The sequence below is a fragment of the Bubalus bubalis genome, chromosome 5 (genome assembly GCF_019923935.1).
Source record: "Bubalus bubalis isolate 160015118507 breed Murrah chromosome 5, NDDB_SH_1, whole genome shotgun sequence".
In the NCBI taxonomy this organism is placed as follows: domain Eukaryota; kingdom Metazoa; phylum Chordata; class Mammalia; order Artiodactyla; family Bovidae; genus Bubalus; species Bubalus bubalis.
Window position 1 is genome coordinate 33,795,651 of NC_059161.1, and position 20,300 is coordinate 33,815,950.

Sequence of the window (20,300 nt, forward strand, 5' to 3'; positions counted from 1 at the left end):
TGGGCTGCTCTCTGTCTGGAGAGTGGGACAGATCACAGATCCTAAGCATATCCTTAAAAAAAAAAAAAACTGAATAATCAGAGTAATTTGGTTTTTAATTTTATTTATTTATGTATTTGTTTTTGGCTGTGCTGACTCTTTGTTGCTGTGCATGCGGGCTTCTCATTGCAGTGGTTTATCTTGTTGTGGAGCATGGGCTCTAGAGTGTGCGGACTTCAGTAGTTGCAGCGTGTGGTCTCAGTAGTGGCAGCTCCCAGGCTGTATAGCACAGGCTTAGGTGCTCCGCAGCACGCAGTGTCTTCCTGGATCGGGGATCGAACCCTTGTCAGGGATCAAAGCCATGTCTCCTGCACTGGCAGTTGGATTCCTTACCACTGAGCCCCCAGGGAAACCTCATAAGCGCATCTTAGTCCCGATAAGAATATGTTAAGTGAACAATGAAGAATGCATTCTTTTCCTGTGGCTGCTGTAAGAAATTAACCACTAACCGCGTGGTTTAGAACAATAGACATTTATTCTCTCATGGTTTTGGAGGCCAAAACCCAAAATTGGTATCACTAGGCTGAAATTAAGGTCAGCAGGGCCACACTTCCAGTGGAGGCTTCAGGGGAAAATCCTTCCTGACTCTTGCAGTGTCTGGGGGCTGCCTGCAGTCCTCAGCTTATGGCCACACCACCCCAGCCTCTGCCTCTGTGGTCACATCCTCTTCTCCTGTCTGTGTCAAATCTCCTGCAACCTCCCTCTTATAAGGACACCTGTGGTGGCATTTAGGACTCACGTAGCTCATTCCGGTGCTTCCCAGGTAGCGCAGTGGTTAAGAATCCACCTGCCAGTGCAGGAGATGCAAGAGACTCGAGTTCAATCCCTTGGTCGGGAAGATCCCCTGGAGAAGGAAGGAAATGGCAACCCACTCCAGTATTCTTGCCGGGAGAATCGCATGGACAGAGGAGCCTGGTGGTCTACAGTCCATGGGGTCACAAAAAGTCAGACACGACTGAGCGACAGACACAACTGAGCGACTAAGCACACGTAGTTCATTCAGGAGAATCTCCCTTAATTTAATCACATATGTAAATGTAACATGAATGTTACCTAAGGTGACATTCACAGATTCTGGGACCTAATATCTTTAGGAGCCATTATTTAGCTGACTACAGACAACAGGGAAACAGAGAAAGGAGGACTGGGAGGCAGACATGAGAGAGTAAGCCACTTGATAACCCAGAGCATTCCAGCCCAGGGGACAGAGAGGAAGCAAGGAGGAAAAACAGGAGGAGGAGGAGGAAGGGAGGGCTCCTGGAGAGAAGGCAGTTGTTTTGGAAATGTTACACTTGAGCCCCAGGAGGGAGAAGAGGAGCCAGTCTACTCTGGTGGGGGACGGGAATCCAGAAAACTCCCCCACCAAAGAGCCTTCCTACTCTGATGACAGCAGCTGACTGATGGGGGTAGCTTTGACCTGCTCAGCCTCTGAAACTTTTGGGATTCACTGCCAATATTTGAAATAGATTTTACACCCTCTCCCCAATATCAACACCCTCAGATAGGTAGATGACACCACATTCCTGGCAGAAAGCGAAGAGGAACCAAAGAGCCAGTAGATGAAGGTGAAAGAGAAAAGTTAAAAGGCTGGCTTAAAACTCAACATTCAGAAAACTAAGATCATGGCATCTGGTCTCATCACTTCATGGCAAATAGATGAAGAAACAATGGAAACAGTGGCAGATTTTCTTTTCTTGGGCTCCAAAATCACTGTGGACGGTGACTGCAGCCATGAAATTCAAAGACACTTGCTCCTTCGAAGAAAAGCTATGACCAACCTAGACAGAATATTAAAAAGCAGAGATGTCAATTTGCCGACAAAGGTCCGTATTGTCAAAGCTATGGTTTTTCCAGTAGTCATGTACGGATGTGAAAGTTGGACCATAAAGAAGGCTGAGTGCTGAAGAATTGATGCTTTCAAATGCTGGTGTTGGAGAAGACTCTTGAGAGTCCCTTGGATAGCAAAGAGTTCAAACCAGTCAATCCTAAAGGAAATCAACCCTGAATATTCACTGGAAGGACTGGGGCTGAAGCTGAAGCCCCAGTACTTTGGCTACCTGATGCGAAGAACTGACTCATTGGAAAAGACCCTGATTCTGGGAAAGACTGAGGGAAGGAGGAGAAGGGGACAACAGAGGATGAGATGGTTGGATGGCATCACCGACTCAATGCACATGAGTTTGAGCAAACTCCAGGAGATAGTGAAAGATTGGGACTCCAAAGAGTCTGACATGACTTAGCAACTGAACACAACCCCAATATCCTGGATTTCTGGCTTCTCTTGAAAAATAAAGGGATTTGGTCACACCAGTCACCTACCCATAGGCAGCGATTGAGCCTCCCCTTCACCCCACTGACACCCACTGAGCACTGGCCTCCCTCTCCATACCTTCCTGGCCAGTGGGGCTTCTGTGTTTGGTGTTATGAGAAGCTCCTAGAAGCCACAACTGGCTGGCTTTCTGTCCTACAGTTTTTGAGGTTTAAATAGGATTGGCCAAAAAAGTTCATTCAGGTTTTTCCATAGGATCTAGGGACTTCCCTGGTGGTCCAGTGGTTAAGACTCCATGCTTCCAATGCAAGGCACATGGGTTTCATCCCTGGTCGGGGAACTAAGATCCCATATGCTGTGCAGCACAGCCAAGAACAAATGTTTTTTTTTTTTAAATCTTATGGAAAAACTCAAATGAATTTTTTGGCCCAGCCAGTATTACTCACTGTACCCTGGGCTGGCCTGAGAGGGAATATTGGTGCTCTGAGTTGAGCTTCGAGAAATGGCTAGTGGAGGAGTTTGGATCCATGACCCCCACTGAGAAGGATGTCTGCTGTGTCCAGAAAGCCAGAGAGTTCATTCTGCACTGCACCTTGGAGGGAGCTGTCAATTGCAGGCAGATTTCCTCGGCTCCTTGCCTGGAGAAGCACAGGCCAAGGCCAGAGAGTTATCGGAGGAGGACAGTTTCTCCATCTGCAAACAATCACTTCACCCCCTGCAGTTGCTGGGAAGAATTCGAGGGATTTGATCTCACAGAAACATTCTAGCTGTAGTTTGCATCTGGTCCCATCACTTCATGGCAAATAGATGGGGAAACAAAGGAAACAGTGACAGGCTTTATTTTCTTGGGTTCCAAAATCACTGCAGATGGTGACTGCAGCCATGAAATTAAAAGACGCTTGCACCTTGAAGTAAAAGCTACGGCCAGCCTAGACAGCATATTAAAAATCAGAGACATTACTTTGCTGACAAAGGTCGGTCTCGTCAAATGAAAGTCACTCAGTCATGTCCAGCTCTTTGCAACCCCATGTTTTGTACAGTCCATGGAATTCTCCAGGCCAGAATATTGGAGTGGATAGCTGTTCCCTTCTCCAGGGGATCTTCCCAACCCAGGGATCGAACCCAGGTCTCCTGCATTGCAGGCAGATTCTTTACCAGCTGAGCCACCAGGGAAATCCAAGAATACTGGAGTGGGTAGCCTATCCCTTCTCCAGGGCATCTTCCTGACCCAGGAATCAAACCAGGGTCTCCTGCATTGCAGGAGGATTCTTTACCAGCTGAGCTACCAGGGCTATGGTTTTTCCAGTAGTCAAGGTCATGTATGGATGTGAGAGTTGGACCATAAAGAAAGCTGAGCACCGAAGAACTGATGCTTTTGAACTGTGGTGTTGGAGAAGACTCTGGAGAGTCCCTTGGACTACAAAAAGATCAAACCAGTCAATCCTAAAGGAAATCAATCCTGAATATTCATTGGAAGGACTGATGCTGAAGCTGAAGCTCCAGTACTTTGGCCACATGATGCAAAGAACTGACTCTTTAGGAAAGACCCTGATGCTGGGAAAGATTGAAGGTGGGAGGAGAAGGGGACAACAGAGGATGAGATGGTTGGATAGCATCACCAACTCAATGGACATGAGTTCGAGCAAGCTCCTGGAGTTGGTGATGACAGGTAAGCCTAGCATGCTGTAGTCCATGGGGTCACAAAGAGTCAGATATGACTAAGCAACTGAACTGAACTGATACTGCCAAGGATCAGCTTTTATCATGCCCCTGTTGTGGTCTGTGTTGATTTCCCAGGACAGTCGGAACAAAGTCCCACAAACTGGGTGGTGTAAAACAACGGAAATTTCTTCACAGTTCTGGAGGCCAGAAGTCCAAAGTCAAGGTGTCCGCAGGGCCGCGGTGCCTCCAAGGCTCTGAAGGAATTCCATTCCTGTCCCCCACATCTGCTGGAGGTTGGCCATTCTTGGCATTCCTTGAACTGTAGACCCTTTACCCTAACCTCTGCCTCCATCTTCACACGGCCTCCTCCCTGTGTGTCTGCATCTATTCATATAAAGACACCACTCATGTCGGATGTAGGACTCACCGTAATGCAGTGTGACCTCATCTGAACTGATCACATGTGCAAAAACCCCACTGGCAAACAAGGTCACATTCTGAGAGTCTATGTGGATGTGAATTTGGGGGACAGGATTCAACTCAGTACAGGTGCTAAGCCCCATGATGACCCAACAGGCAGGGTCCCTGCTCACAAGAAATTCACAGTCCATGGGATTTCCCTGGTGGTCCAGTAGTTAAGACTCCACACTTCCACTGCAGAGAGCACGGGTTCAATTCCTGGTCAGGGAACTGAGATCTCATTTGTCGTGTGCTTGCCACGTTGTTTCAGTCACGTCCAGCTCTTTGCAACCCTATGGACTGTAGCCCGCCAGGCTCCTCTGTCCATGGGATTCTCCAAGCAAGAATACTGGAGTAAGTTGGCATGCCCTCCTCCAGGGGACCTTCCCTACCCAGGAATCGAACCTGCACCTCTTATATCTCCTGCATAGGCAGATGGTTTCTTTACCGCTAGTGCCACCTGGGAAGCCTACTGCTGCTGCTGCTGCTGCTGCTGCTAAGTCGCTTCAGTCATGTCCAACTCTGTGCAACCCCATAGACAGCAGCCCACCAGGCTCCCCCGTCCCTGGGATTCTCCAGGCAAGAACACTGGAGTGGTTTGCCATTTCCTTCTCCAATGCATGAAAGTGAAAAGTGAAAGTGAAGTCGCTCAGTCGTATCTGACTCTTAGCGACCCCATGGACTGCAGCCTACCAGGCTCCTCTGTCCATGGGATTTTCCAGTTAAGAGTACTGGAGTGGGTTGCCATTGCCTTCTCCGTGGGAAGCCGAAAAAAAAGAAAAAGATATTCACAGTCCAGAGGCTGTTTCTTCATTCATCCTGGCTTCTTTCTTTGTGGGTCTGTGGCTGAGCTGCTTCCACATTCGCCCTGCGGCAGGAGAGGACGTGGGAACACAGGGACAGGGCCTGGGCACTCAGAGGACCTCCCCAGACCTCAAGGTTCAGCTCTGAGCCTCCAGGCCCCACTCCGCCTGGGTTGGCAAGACAGTGCTGCCTGTGAGTAACCCGGATTTTCTCATTTCAGATGGCAGAGCAGCTAATGACCTTGGCCTACGACAATGGCATCAACCTCTTCGATACCGCAGAAGTCTACGCGGCGGGCAAGTACGTTCCTTTTCTCACGGGAAAAAGCAGTGCGGGCCAACCATGGCTTCCTGGGGAAGAGCCGGAGCCTCTGTTGCTCCCGGGACATGCTCTTCGTTCCCAAGACAGTTTGCACCTCCCACTCCCTGCGTGCTCTTCCAAACTCTAAACGGCTGGAGGAGGTGTTGTTTTCATGGGGTCAGAATCACAGAGCACTCGGTGACTTGCCAAACTCACGTGTGTTCAAGCAGTGAGCTGACCACAGCCCCTCTGGTGCCCAAGATGCCACGCTGGGCGAGAGCATGATTAAGCTGTAGTTCCGGCTCTCCTGCTGCGCCCGCGACCTGCAGCCAGCCCCGCATGCCTGGCACTCTCACATCTTAATGGCGCAATTAGGGCTGCAGGGAACGCAGGGCCCCTCAGGAACCGGGGAGAGTGGGGTCTGCTGAGCCAAGCCCAGCGCTGTAGGAAGCGCTTCCCATCTTGGCAATGAACTTTCCTACTCAATTATGTAAAAGCACTCTTCAGCCAAGGCCTCTGGCTTCAGTTTTAAAGACTGGCCTGTAATCAAATCATCCACTCTCCTGCATTGGGTTTCCAAAAGTCAGCTTTTGTTTGTGAAATCATTTGTTGGCTCGCTCTCCATCCTCCCTCTGGCCCCCTGCTGCCTAGGGCGAGCCAAGTTCCCATCAGCTGAGCCACTCAGCCTGGCCCGTCGTGTGCCATGGCCTTGGGGCCAGCACCTGCCTCTTGGGCTCCGGGTTATTACCTGCAGCCCAGGATAGAGTCCAGAGGACCAAGAATCAGGACCCCAGCTCAGCCTTTGCTCAAGTCCTAGCCCAGGGGCCGAGCGTCTCACGTCCCCAAGGGCCTCTGCTGGGACCCCCTTCCTGAGTCTCCTCCAGTCCCCATCAGTGGCCCTCTGTCCCCTGTTGCTGCCACCCCCCAACCCCTCTGCACTGGCAACAGCTTTCAAGCAGAGTGAAACGCTTTCCAGACAGATGAGCTAAGCTGAAGGGTCAGAGGTGGAAAAGCCAGATGCAGATGCCAAGTCCAGAGGCGTCCCCCGTCCCAAGCACCCCAGCTTGTTCCCTGGCCCTGCGCCTGCCTTGGCTTTGCTGCCCACGAGAGTGTGAGAGCAACAGCTCCCCACAGCCTCCCCCAGCTCCAGATGGCCCTGTGTCCAAGTCCCGCACACCCCCTTTCATGGCAGCCACACTCCTCGAGGCATTGTCTTCACTCCCCTCAGCCTAACTGGACACCCAGGGCGGCATCGCAGGCCAGCACACTGAGTCCCTCTTCTAACCAGAGTGCCAAGCGCCCATCTTACTGAGTCCCCCTGTTTCTCATGCTCTGGGCACTTCCCAGAGAGCTGCAGGATTTCTGCACCCCCACTGGACAGAGGCCAGGCTTACCAAATTCGCGGCCAGCAGAATTCAAAGCTGAAAGCAACAGGCTTCAGTTGTCACTGCCTGCAGCTCCTATAGCCCCAGGACCTCTGCCTGCTGCCCATCTCCTTCCTTCTTTCCTAATCTTTTGTCCCACCAAGGAGAGACCCAGGAATGAAAGGAAAGAGGCTCGGGGCTGAGTGACTTTCTGTGCATCTTGACCATAAATGAAGAGCCTTCAGAATAGATGCTAAACAGCTTGCAAATTAGAGCCCATGATTTCTGAGTGGATGACTCAGGCGCTGTTATAATTGGAATGGAGCACTGGGTATGGATCATTCTCCATCTGTTGTTTTTTGCTCAGAAACATTTTGCCACGAGCAGAAAGTTCTTCAAAGTTAATCCAGTGCTGCAGTGCCAAACACGGCTGGAATGGTCAGCGCATGACCCTGGCTGACACGAGTTTGGTACAGGGCCCAGAGTGACACCAAGCAGACCAGACAGCGGTCAGCATGGCATCCATCTCTCTATTGTTAAAAAAGCAAGAAATGAGAGGGACACACACCCACACTCAGTGCACACACTCATGGGTGCACACCCCCGCAACTCATGGACACACGCCCACATTCAACACACTCACACTCGTGGATGCACACACCCACACTTGTGGACACACCCACACTTGTGGACACACACAAACACACTCGTGGACATGCACACACACTCATGGGCACACACAAACACGAACACACTCTGCTGGAAAGTCAGCCCTGAGTACTTGTTGATTGTCTCTGCAAACAGAGAATGTGCTCGGTGAATAAGCTATGTTTTTTTTAAAAAAAAACACACTTGTTGGAAACTTCGCCCATGTAATGTTGCCAAGCGTTTTCCCTGGTGAATTTCCGAGGGGCCAGGGAAGCGGCCGCTGCTGGTCTTTCCGAGCAGGACGTCGCTCCTCCCTTCTCTGTGGGAGCTGGAGCCACTGTGCTGGGACAGTGTCACATGGCTGTGGCCACCCCCATGGGGAGCAGCCCCCGCTGCTCCCAGGTGCTCTCCTCACTCTGGAATGAACAGCCCGGGCCAACGCAGACATTAGCAGCCCTGGGCCGGGTGGTGTTTTCACCCAGGGGACCCTGTGGCTGATGAGCAAGGTGGGGTGCGGCTTGGGGTTTCTGTTACCCAGTAATGAAGTCCCCATGTCTCGGTCTTTTCTGCAGAGCTGAAGTGGTGTTAGGAAACATCATCAAGAAGAAGGGATGGAGGTAATTAATTCCTCTGCTCACATGCTTCAGCTCCAGGGCAATGCATGCACACACGCACAGGGAGAAGGTTGGAGAAGGCTGCAGGAAGGGAAGAGGCCTGCTCTAGGGGCCCCGGGCGGGGTGGGCAGGATCCCATGGCTGTTTCTTCCTATTTGCCGGCAGAGTGCCCACTGTTGGCCTCATGGCCCTATGCAGCCAGCCTGGCTTTCTAAGACCTGGTGGTCCCAGCATTGTTCTTGCTGGGAAGGGGAGAATGTCCCAGAATAGAGGCAGTCCCTGTGCTTCCTGCAAGGGGAGCCAGCGTTGACAGCATGGGTGGCCACCCTCAGGGAGCCAGGGCCTGAGCCTGGGGGTCAGGAGCCTCCATCTGGCTTGACGCAGAGTTTCCCACGCATCTGGGGTCAGGCCAGGCTGAGCACTTGACTGCACTTTGGGGCCACTTGTGGCCTGTGTGTCTTCATTTTCAGCAAAGTCAGAAGCAGTTATAAGGCTGGGCCTCCCCTACCTCCACCAAACCCCTCCATCCCCTCCCCTGGTGCACACACTCAGGTGTCCCCCACACCCTCCTCTGGTACACACACTCAAGTGTCCCCTATCCCGTCCCCTGGTGCACACACTCAGGTGTCCCCCACACCCTCCTCTGGTACACACACTCAAGTGTCCCCTATCCCGTCCCCTGGTACACACACTCAGGTGTCCCCCACACTCTCCTCTGGTGCACACACTCAAGTGTCCCCTATCCCGTCCCCTGGTGCACACACTCAGGTGTCCCCCACACCCTCCTCTGGTGCACACACTCAGGTGTCCCCCACACCCTCCTCTGGTACACACACTCAAGTGTCCCCTATCCCGTCCCCTGGTGCACACACTCAGGTGTCCTCCACGCCCTCCCCTGGTACACACACTCAGGTGTCCTCCACGCCCTCCCCTGGTGCACACACTCAGAGTCTCCCCCAGCCCCCTCCCCTGGTACACACACTCAGGTGTCCTCCACGCCCTCCCCTGGTGCACACACTCAGAGTCTCCACCAGCCCCTGGGGCCTGGATGACTGACACCCTCCTCTTGACCCAACCCAGGTTGTTTCTTCATGGCTCTAACTGATCCCCAAATAAATCCCAGGTCACTCTGTAAGTAAAAGAAACTACAGGTATGAGTGAGTCCCGATGGTGTCTTAGGTAAACACACGAGGAGATGCCTACCAGGTCATCCCACCTGCCTGAAGGTGATACTGGCAGCAGCCAGAGCCCCTGGCTTTGAGGAGCTGTTTCCTGAGCAGTAAACTGCACCCCCTCCCACCCTCATGGGAAGAAAACACAACCACAGGGGCATTGCCCTCGCATCCCTTGGGAATGGTCAAGGTCAAATGTGGATAGGAGGAGCCATCATCACCCCACCCACCTGTCCCTCCAAGACAAAGTAACAGATGTCAGCATTGCCTCTTGTGGATTTGCGGCGGGAGACCTGAATCCATTCCTTTCCCCCAGGCTGTCAGCCACCCAAGTCTGAGCTCCCAGGAGCATCACCTGCCTATCTCTCGGGTCAGCCTGGTGGCACCCACGATGCTCCCCAAGGCTGTCCCACACAGCTTTTCTGAAATGCTGCCTCAGCTAGTAGAAAACAGCCATACCGGGTAGTCCCTTATCTCACTCCATCCTCACCAGAGCCCTCCAAGCCCCGGCCAGTCCTGACACTTGACCTCCTCTGAGTCCCCACAGAGCGGCAGCCTTCTGTTCCCTGGACCCTCCCCCGCTCCCAAACGTGCCCCCTCCTCTAGGCTCCAGGCTCCAGTCACACTAGACTCCATCTCCACCCGGCCCCTCACCGCCCAGCCCTGGTTCCACGGTTAGTTAGTTGCATCCACATAGTTAATCATGTCTATAGGTTTTCTCCTGGCTCGATCCAGGCCCCCGGGCTAGGAACACCCCAAACACTGAGTGATAGAGAAGCACCCTGTTTCACACCCTGTGCTCCCAGGTGAGAGGGTTTAGGACTCCTGGGTAAGGGCTGAAGACAGTGGGATGGGTCGGGGAGGGAAGACCCCAAGGGGTTGCACCCAGGAACAGCCCTCCTTCTCTTGTTCCACAGACGATCCAGCCTCGTCATCACCACCAAGATCTTCTGGGGAGGAAAGTAGGTACAGCCACAGGCAACCCCCTGGCAAGGGGCCAGGTCTGCGGAGACCCCTGTGGGTGGGCAGGGGGCAGTCATCCTGGAGGAACGGAGGCTGCCTGGGGTCCGTCCTGGACACACCAGCCTCAGCACCTGGGCAGCACGCTTTCCTATCTCCTGGAGCAGGAAGCAGGGTACAGGGTGGTGTGTGTGTGGCCATCTTCCTTGGCTCGTGCCATCCCTGTTGAGGGACCCCAAGTTCCAGAAAAGCAGCTTTTGCTGAGTTGCCTTGTGCTCAATCCTTGCTTCCCTTTTATTTTTACTTTTGTGGTTTTGTTTGTTTGTGATTACCAAGGTCACTGCCTAAAAATTCTGGAAAAAGCAGAAAATTCCTAAACTGTCCTGTTCACTCCATTTACCCTGGGCCACAGACCACCCTTGCTGTCTTCCGGGAATCTGGCCCCATAGTTTCTCCGTGGCTGGACAAAATAGGCTTCATAGGAATTAGAAATATGATTCATTTTAAGTTTTGAAAAATTCAAGTCAGAGAGAGGGCAAATTGAAAAGCAGACACCCCCGCCCCTCACTGAGCCCCACCATATCCAGGGCAGCCGGGATCGAGGGCAGCCTGGCTCTGCCACAGCTTCTCCACACAAGCCGATCCTCATAGCCTTGTGGTTTTATCCCCAAAGTGGAATCAGACTCCAAGTGGCACGCACTGACCTACTTTTTTCACCTAACATTGCATCATAAACATCTTCCCCGAAAACCGCTCGAAACACTGCACGCACTGTCGCCTGTTTTTCAGAGCCGAGACGGAGAGGGGCCTTTCCAGGAAGCACATAATAGAAGGTGAGGAGGGGGCGGGCCTTAGGATGCCCCCAAACCCTCGGCATCCTCCTGTGGATGCAAAAGTGAAGAAACCACTGTGCCCCGGCCCCATCCATGCTACAGGCCTGGAGCTCTAGGGACAGCCCGAACCCTGGTCCACCCAGGCTCACACGGGGTGGTCCCTCTGGGTCACGAGAGAGGGGCAGGGGTAGGAGTGGGTGGGGCTCACGTGACCCTGGGAAGACACAGACAGGCCTGGGTTTCAACCGAGGCTGGGCCCTGTGCCCACTGGGCGACCTTGAGCAAGGGACATTTTTTCCCCAGACCTCTGTGGCAGCATCTGTTAAACGCAGGGGAATAATGCCCACCTCTGGTGTTACAGGAATCAGGGAGGACCCCAGCGAGGTCCTGCGTGTCGGACTCAGCCTGGGGCTCAGCACACGGGAGTCCCGCACAGGGGTGGGGAGTGGGCTGGAATGCCTCACGTGTCCCAGTTGTTATTGTCTCAGTGCCTTTTCACCCATGTTAATTTTGTCGAAGTAATACAGTCACTCCATTAAAAATAAAATGATTAGGAGGACTTGCTGCCTACCCTGCCCTGCTCTGGCGCCCAGCCCTGCACTCTGGCTCTGCAGCTCCATTCTGAGCTGCTGCCAAGTGCTCAGTGGGCCCCACTGGCCTTCCATGCCATGGACGATCCACTCCGTGTCGGGTGGCCTAGCTCCTCCCAGTTCCCTCCCGGGCCGCTCTAGGGGGGTCCCCTCCATTTGGTCACAGGACATGTGGCCTGTGGACCCCACCCCCCTCTTTTTGGGGTGTGCCACCTCTTCTCTCATGGCTGTTCGCAATCTCAATGGCCTGTGCCCACATGTGCACCCCGCCGTCCACAGGTCCCGGGGACTGCCTTGTCCCTTTCACCTCTTGCTCATGGGTGAGAGCCCAGGAATGTCTGTGAAGATTGTAACGCACCCCCGCCCTCCCCCTGCTCCTCCCCCACACAGGTCTGAAAGCTTCCCTGGAGCGGCTGCAGTTGGAGTATGTGGATGTGGTGTTTGCCAACCGCCCGGACCCCAACACACCCATGGAAGGTATGTTCTCCTTGGAAGCACCTGGCCGGACATCGTGGTTCCAGAAAGGGCAGAAGGTTTTGAACCTGAGGCTCTGATGGCACCATCCCAGGGCCCGCTGGGCACCCAAGCCTAGTGGGGTGGGAGGTGGGGCCTACCCAGTGTGGGGAACTCAGCCTCTGATCATTCCCCCAGCTGCCCCCAGCACCTCCAGGCTGAGTCCCATCCTTGCTCCAGGTCCCCGCCCCATCCTGGGCTTGAACGCATGCTGTGTTAGCTAAAGTCATGATCCCATGACTCCTTGCTGCATTCTTTTCAATTCTTTCAGTCACCATCCACATTCTATTGGGAGGTTTTAGGGGCCTTTTGCTCTGGGAAATAAACTATTACTTAGAGGAGGAAAAGAAACGTGCAATGCTTTGAAAAGCAGTTTTGGTTTCTCGGACGCTTATTTATTTTTTGACTCCTGTAGTCTCAGCCCCTCCTATCTCCTCCAGCTCTCTGCTTTGGGCATCTTCTCATCTGTGCTTCGCTGCTTCAGGGTCTTGGAAAATTCAGTTACATTCAAGTTACTGTTTCTTCATTTGTTTGTATATATACCATGTACCCATGCATGTGTATATATATGTGTGTGTGTGTGTCTGTGTGTGTGTTATCCAAACCAGTAGTGTGCAAAAAGTGATTTGAGCCTGCATCCCCATGCCCTTTGTCAGACTGCGCCCCTCAGCATTCCCACAGCTGTGAACTCTGGTCTCTTTCGATCTTTCTTTTATCACCAGGGGATCCATTTAGTTCCTCCAAGTCAAGGACTTTCATCATAGAAGGTACACAGTACCCTCGGCCTGACCACTGACCTCTGTGTCCGAGTTGCATTTTATGAGACAGTGTTTTTATTTACACAACTCTCTTCCCGCCCCCATGATACAACTTCTCCATAAAATGCACAAAGGAGAAATAAGTGCCTTATGGGAACATCTTGCAAGTGAAGAAAAGCAAAGCGGAGCAGACCCCCGCCACCCCCTCCCATCCCCATCCATGCTGTCACTCTTTCCTCCCATCCTCCCTCCCATGCATGCACGCCCCCTCCTCGCCCCGCCTTGCATCGCCATGATCCATGACCCAAGGGGGCTTCCTCTTGATTTGGGGATGCTGTGATCAGCGCCTGACACCTTGACCCCGGATGGTCTGGGAGAGGGCTGGGGAGACCGGGTTTCCACAGAAGTGAACACATCGGGGACCCCAGAATATTGGCCCCCAGCAGGTTGTATCTTCTCCATAGTCCACTTTGCTAAGCCCCCACCTCAATCCAAAGCAAAAGGACCAGCCACCAGCTGCCCCATTTCCACCCTGGGCAGGCTGGGCCACCTGTCACTCTCACCCCATGCTATGCAGTCAGAGCTCGCCATTGAAATGTGATCATTTTTCTCCTGAAGAATACCTACATGAGCTGGGGATACTCTGAGACCTGGGGTAGCCTCTGGCCAGGCAGTGGTCTCTGCCCTGCCCTAAACTAAAGGACCCTGGGTGCCCCCACACCAAGGGCACATCTTGGTCTCCCTGGAAGCTGGACTGCATTCCACAATGGAAGGGCTCCCGCCTGCCAGCTGGCACTGCCACCCGACCCCTCCCATGTATTATTTGTGACACAGCAGGCGATGCCCTGGGTTTTGGCAGCAGCTGGAAGGATTTGGTCCTCCCGCTTCTATTCAACAGCATTAAATATTGAGGTAGACAGTCATCCCTAATTGTCCCTGTTTCTGGTGTCATGACACCCAGCTTAGGCAGAAGCACAACGGCGATGCTCCTGTGCACAGGCTGCATGCCCAGCCTGCCAAGGACCTGGACCCTCAAGGTACCCAGCAGCGTTCGCGCAGGACCCCTTCCCTCCCAGGCCAGCCGTAGGCTCGCACACCACCCTGGCCCCCGGGCTCCCGCTGGACCCTCTCTCTGCATGGAAGGGAGAGAGCTGTGCTCGAGGAAGCCAGGCTGGCGAACGGGGTGTCGTCTGCTTCCCCTACTCCAGCATGTGGGCCTGAGCCTTGGCTGAAGACTTGGGTGGTCACACTGCATGGTCACAGGTCCCCCCAAGGCTGTTTCTAAAGAACCCGATGAGGACGGCCGGGCTAGCAGCCTGGGCACAGGGCTCGAATGTGGGCAGGTGCCTTCCTGGGACCCTCAACCTTGCAACCAAGTGCTGCTCTTCATGTCGAATAGTCTTGGCCATTAAAGTGGTGCCCTGCTTATAGCCCACGGGTAGGGGGCTTCCCTGCCAGACTCCCTCCCTGGGATGGGTGGAGAGGAACTCAGTCCCCAACCTTGGAAGGAAGGAGAGGGCAGGACTTGGCGTACAGACCTGGAAGCTGAGGTATAATTTTTCAGGGGTCCTGGGCAAGGCCACCAAGACCACCACCCCAGAAGTCCCAGCTACATTAGTTTTCTACTGAAAAGGGGGACCTTGGCAAAGAGACACTCAGGGATCGAGAATGGGTGGAAGAGACACCCCAAAAGAGAGGTACCACTCTGCCAGAGACTGTCCCCGTGGCCTGGGGCCTTCCAAGGTGGAGCTCAGAAAGGACCTGCATCCTCCTGTCTTCCTTCCTTCCACCCGTGCCGTTTTGAGGGGCCTCTGCTTCCCGACATCAGTGGCCACTTCAGGAGAGATGGGATTTTCAAAGAGCCCCAGAAGTTCAGCTGAAGAATGAATGTTTCCCAAAACAGACACTGCTCCTTAAGGCCAAGTTCAGTTGTAAAGACCACAGTATCCCCCTGGGGCTGAAGCAGCCTAGGGGTGACTGTGGCAGATTTTTATTTCTCAGAAAAACTTCTTTTGAACTGAAGAAAAGTCTGTCACAGTGGAGATGGGGAGAGGGTCCCTTGCTGGATACTGACTGGTTTGAGAATCCAGGGCATGGTCCGCAGGGGGCTTTCCATGTTTACCGCTGGCTCTCTTGGACATGAGAGGAACTCCGCCCTACTGCCCTACCCTGCCCTTTGTTGGGACAGACACTGTTATTACCTCTACATTCAGTTCTCCAGATCCCAATGACAGTCTGGAGTAGCCCCAGTAGGTGGCTCAGACAGTAAAGAATCTGCCTGCAATGCAGGAGACCCAGCTTCTATCCTGAGCCAGGAAGATCCCCTGGAGAAGGGAATGGCAACATACTCCAGTATTCTTGCCTGGAGAATCCCGTGGACGGAGGAGCTTGGCAGGCTACAGTGAATAGAGTCGCAAAGAGTTGGACATAACTGAGCGACTAACGCTTTCAGAATACTAGAGAAGGCAAAAATTGAGTTTATTTCCTGTTGCTGCCTGTCAATCTGATCATAACCTTAATTTGTTTATCTGGTTTTTCCTGAGCAATAAGGGTCCCCAAATCTTTCCCAAACTAGAGAATGCCCCCCATTCTAGAGTCTAGAGTCACATTCTTTGATCTCACCTCTCCTTCATCCCTCTAATCTGCCATAGAAACATTTCAATCCATCCATAACCCATATTTTCAAACATTCCATAAGGCCTGTAACTATTTGGGGACACTGTTTTCAAGATCAGCTTCTTGGATAACAGCTCACTTTTTTCTGTCATCCCAGAAAACCCCAGCCACCCACACCTCTGGAGCCAGGAAGCACACTGCTTACAAGCTGTCCTGGCAGCATCCTCTCCCTGCTCCTGGCCTTTTTTTTTTTTTTTTTTGCAGAATGTCCCCAGGCGGGGCCCTGTGCCCTCGGCCATCCCCCCAACCTGCAGTTTCCCCTTCTCTCGTGACAGAGACGGTGCGTGCCATGACTCACGTCATTAACCAGGGGATGGCCATGTACTGGGGCACATCGCGTTGGAGCTCCATGGAGATCATGGTAATGTGACCTCTTGGTGTGTGTGCGTCCAGGGGCTGGGCTCCCGGCCCCGCTCCATGGGTGATGACCCTGGGGCTCTGGCAGGTTCGGTGCCGTTGGTCCCTGACGCATAGACTGCTGGGTACTAAGGGGAGGGACGGTATGGTGACTTGTGGCAGTGATGTCTGCAGACTTTGCAGACAGGGCTCTGGGCTTGAATCCTAGCACTGTGTGGCCCCAGACCGATGGCTTCGGCTCTCTGAGCTTCGGTTTCCCCACCTGTAGAACAACACTGCTAGGACGACCTACTGTCATGAGGCTATGTGAGGATTATCTGAGAGATCAAAGGTGAAGCTCTTAGCAGGGATCCTGGAGCTCAGCCAGCACCCAGCAGTGGTGGCCGTGCCAGCCACTAGGCTGAGCTCCTGCAGTGTTCCAGGTGCCATTAGATTTGACGGCTTCGTGCGGACTAACTCCCATTTCATCCTCACAGCCTATGAGTAAGTGCTGCTGGCACTCTGCTTCTCAGATGTGGCCACTGAGACACAGAGAGGTTAAGTAACACACCCAGGCTCACACCAAACGATGGGTACCCCAGGCCGTGCAGCGCAGAGCCTGAGCTTCCATCTCATAGTCCATGAGGTTTCTCCCTCACCTGCACTTTCAGGAAGGCATACCCTTCCTTGTTTCCTTCACAGGAGCCATCAGAAGCTGAGGGTGAAAGACGTTTTATAATATTCCTGGGGTATCCCAGAATGGTTGGCAGAGCGGCTCCCCAGAGGCAGACAGCTGGTTGGTGGGGGAAGGGCAGAGGCCTGGGGACTGCGTCTTCTCAGAGTAGCTCTCAGGCTGACTCCCTCACCCTTAGCTCCAGGCCTCCTCCCCATCCCAGCCCTTCCCATGCCCCACCTCCCAGAATTTCCCACATCTTGGCATGCCTCAGAGGGGGGCTTCGCCTCTAGTGAGTTCCAGATTTCTGGTTCATCAAAAAAAAAAAAAATTAAGCAGGATCTTCGACTTGAATACAACTCGAGAATCCTGTGGTATCAATCAGCCTTTGGCGTCTATGACTTTGGTATCATTTGGCATTTTTCTGAAGCTGCCTGGATGCAGCGCAGAACTCACTGAGGTGTCAGGATCTCATCCCCACTTTACAGATGTGAAAGCTGAGTCTTAAGCTAAAGGGGAAAGGGCCTCTCAGGCTGGCAGACGGGCTTCCCCAGGAGCTCATGCCCATCCAGTCTGCAGAGTGGAGGCCTTGGGCTCCAAGTCCCAGAAATGAGCTGATGCCAGCCACTCCCCCGTCCTAACCTAGCGTTTCCTGCCCCTGCTGTCATTCCGGGTCCAGGCCCTAGACTGACAATGATAAAATCAGTAACAAGAAGGCACTGTCCTGAGGGCGGGCAACACGTGACAGATGGGGAAGCTGAGTCACAGAAGGGTGAGCCCCTTTCCCAAGGTCACCCGCCAGTAAGTGCCAGAACCTAAGCCTCACTACAGAGTCATGCTTTCGCCCCAAATCCCTTTGTCCTTGGGGCTCCACAGCCCACCCGGTGTTCTCAGCTCACGGAGGGGGAGCCTAACAGTCTTCCAGGGAAGCTGAGAGGAGCGGGCAGGGGGCAGGCGGGCCAGCCAACTTCCTGGAGATGCCTTTGTGTCTTCTCCCTGCTGCTCAAGAGGGCCCCCAGATCGCTGGCCCGCAGGAACCATCGGTGCCCCTCTTTGCTTCCACAGGAGGCCTACTCCGTGGCCCGGCAGTTCAACCTGATCCCGCCCATCTGCGAGCAGGCGGAGTACCACATGTTCCAGCGGGAGAAGGTAGAGGTGCAGCTGCCGGAGCTCTTCCACAAGATAGGTGGGTTCCCCCGCCCCGCCTCGCCCCACCCCTCCCCAGCCCTGTTCCAATCTTATCCCCAGATTCCCCATCTCCCTCTCCAGCCCCTCCCCCTTCCGCCCCGGCCCCGCCCCTCTCACGCCCTGCTGCTCGGCCTCGTCCTGCCCTCCCTTCACTGCTCTCTTCGGCCACGCTCCTTTCCTGTCTCTCTGCTCCTTCTCCGGGCCCTGGGCTTGACCTCTCCCGCTCTCCTCTCCCAGGAGTGGGCGCCATGACCTGGTCCCCTCTGGCCTGCGGCATCGTTTCCGGAAAGTACGACAGTGGCATCCCGCCCTACTCTAGAGCCTCTTTGAAGGTGAATTGGCGGCGGGGGCTGGGGGAGGGGATAGGCAGGGACAGGCATTTTGGAGGGATGGAGCCTTTGGGTGGACACCTTGGTGCTGGACACCTTCCCTGGGCCACTGTCTGCAGGGCGGTTCCAGGCGTGGGAACTTGGAGCCCCAGCTGGCCTGACCCCATGTCTAGAAAGGCTGCCCATCTGTGGGACATCCGCCAGCTGAAGCCCCTCACTCCCCCGCTCCCCCCCCTACCCACCCCGGGCCTCGTCCCAAGTTCAACACTCACAACCCGGGCCAGGGCTACGTGTTCCGTTTCAGGTGCCTCCTCCCCTATAGACACGCCTACATTCTCTGGCCCACCACTGAACCTCTGGGTGGAGGGCTGCGTAATTTCTTCAGTATCCCTCAGAAGTGCCCCAGGGAAAAGTGAACACCCAACACATACACCTCAGAGTGGAGACTCAGAGGGTCTCCAGACTGAAGGGTTGGGGGGCACAAGGAGCAGGCAGAGAAAGGCCTGACCAGGCCAGGACAGAGCGAACACTGGAGCCCCCAGCCCTAGGGATCAGGATGGCCTGCCTCCCCCATTTCTCCCCAAACCACAGAAGCCTCCCAGAGGGCTCCCTGACCTTGCTGTGGGCATACCTCTTGGGCCGCCCAGCCTCCCAGAAGAAGGGAAGATCGGTTTGTCCACCTCCTTGTCCAAGTTCACGGGCCCAGTCTTAGCTTCCCACAGCCTTCAAAGGCAGTGGTTCCCATCCTTCCAACCTGCCTGGGTCTGGACCACAGCATCAGGGCCAGGGCGGTGCCACCCTGGCACAGATCGTCATTTGTGCCATGCATGCAGTGGCCCAGGTGACCTGCCCTCACACATGGGCTGTGCTCTCCCCACATCCCACAACCAGGGATACCAGTGGCTGAAGGACAAGATCCTGAGTGAGGAGGGCCGGCGCCAGCAGGCCAAGCTGAAGGAACTACAGGCCATCGCTGAGCGCCTGGGCTGTACCCTCCCCCAGCTGGCCATCGGTAAGAGGACTAGGGTGCAGGGGGGACCAAGGTCCCCAGAAAGAAATCAAGAGTCTCTGAGTGCCTGGGCCACCCCCTTCCATCAGCCAGCCATGGGTAATGGGCTCCCATATTCATGGGGAGGGAATGAGGGTGTCCATGAGCACTTGGGCCATCTCTCCACTGGAGGCAGCTGGTGCCAGCACTGCTGAGCCCCTGGCTTGCCAGGGCCCTCCTGGGACACCCTCAGTCCTATGCCCAAGAGGCTGGGTCTCTCTGGCCCCATCATGGGTAGGGTAGAACCAGGGAGGGCCCTGGGTGGGGGTGCCTTCCTCACCTCTGCTCTTGCTGCCCACCCCCAGCCTGGTGCCTGAGGAACGAGGGGGTCAGCTCTGTGCTCCTGGGTGCTTCCAGCGCAGACCAGCTGATGGAGAACATTGGAGCAATACAGGTGAGTGGCGCCTGCCAGCCTTGCTGGCTCTGGACAGAGTTCAGGGTCTCAGCCAGGCATCTGTCCAGCATGTACTTATTGAGCACCTACTACATACCAGGCACTGTTCGAGGCACCTGGGCTACAGCAGTGAACCAATAAAAGCCTTGCTCTTGAAGGGCTGGCTTTTTATCTGGATAAACAAAAAACATAAAATGCAAGGAGTAAGATTAGAATGTGTGTCGGAGGGTGATAAGCACTCTGGGAAAGGAAACCTAGAGCAAGATCAGGGGTATCCAGTAAGGGCAGGGAAGGGGGGAGCCAGGGACCCAAGTTAAAGGGGGCTACAGGGTAGCCTTGTTGATAAAGTGACTTGTGAGCAAAGGCTTGAAGGATGAGGAGTGGGCGGTGCAAATACAATCCAGGCTGACGCGAAGGTGCAAGGTAGGCACAACCCCAGGACAGCAGTAAGGCCAGAGGCCGGGAGCAGAGGGGCAGGGAAAGGTCCTCCGGGCACTGCATGCCCTCTAAGGACTTCGGCGACAGTCGAGTGAGATGGGAGCAGAGCGGGGGCAGTCTGACTTAGATTTTAAAAGGCTGCCTCTCACTCTCTGGCTGCTGAGTGGAGGAAAGAGTTGGGGAGCAGGAGGGGGAGCAGGGAGATCGCTGGGAACTGATGACAGTCTAGGGGT

The 20,300-nt window shown here is 54.4% G+C and overlaps 1 protein-coding gene across 9 annotated transcripts in view; it reads left to right on the forward strand.

The window, feature by feature from the left end:
• The window catches only part of KCNAB2 (potassium voltage-gated channel subfamily A regulatory beta subunit 2), a 95,096-nt gene that overhangs the window by 70,580 nt on the left and 4,216 nt on the right, over positions 1-20,300 (forward strand). For all 9 annotated transcript variants that reach the window (XM_006069615.3, XM_044942919.1, XM_044942916.1 and 6 more), the window contains 10 exons: positions 5,454-5,533; positions 8,118-8,162; positions 10,249-10,293; positions 11,081-11,124; positions 12,105-12,191; positions 15,937-16,022; positions 17,736-17,856; positions 18,096-18,190; positions 19,079-19,199; positions 19,541-19,629. In XM_006069615.3, coding sequence (XP_006069677.1) covers positions 5,454-5,533; positions 8,118-8,162; positions 10,249-10,293; positions 11,081-11,124; positions 12,105-12,191; positions 15,937-16,022; positions 17,736-17,856; positions 18,096-18,190; positions 19,079-19,199; positions 19,541-19,629 — 813 coding nt within the window. The remainder of the gene's footprint in view (positions 1-5,453; positions 5,534-8,117; positions 8,163-10,248; positions 10,294-11,080; positions 11,125-12,104; positions 12,192-15,936; positions 16,023-17,735; positions 17,857-18,095; positions 18,191-19,078; positions 19,200-19,540; positions 19,630-20,300) is intronic.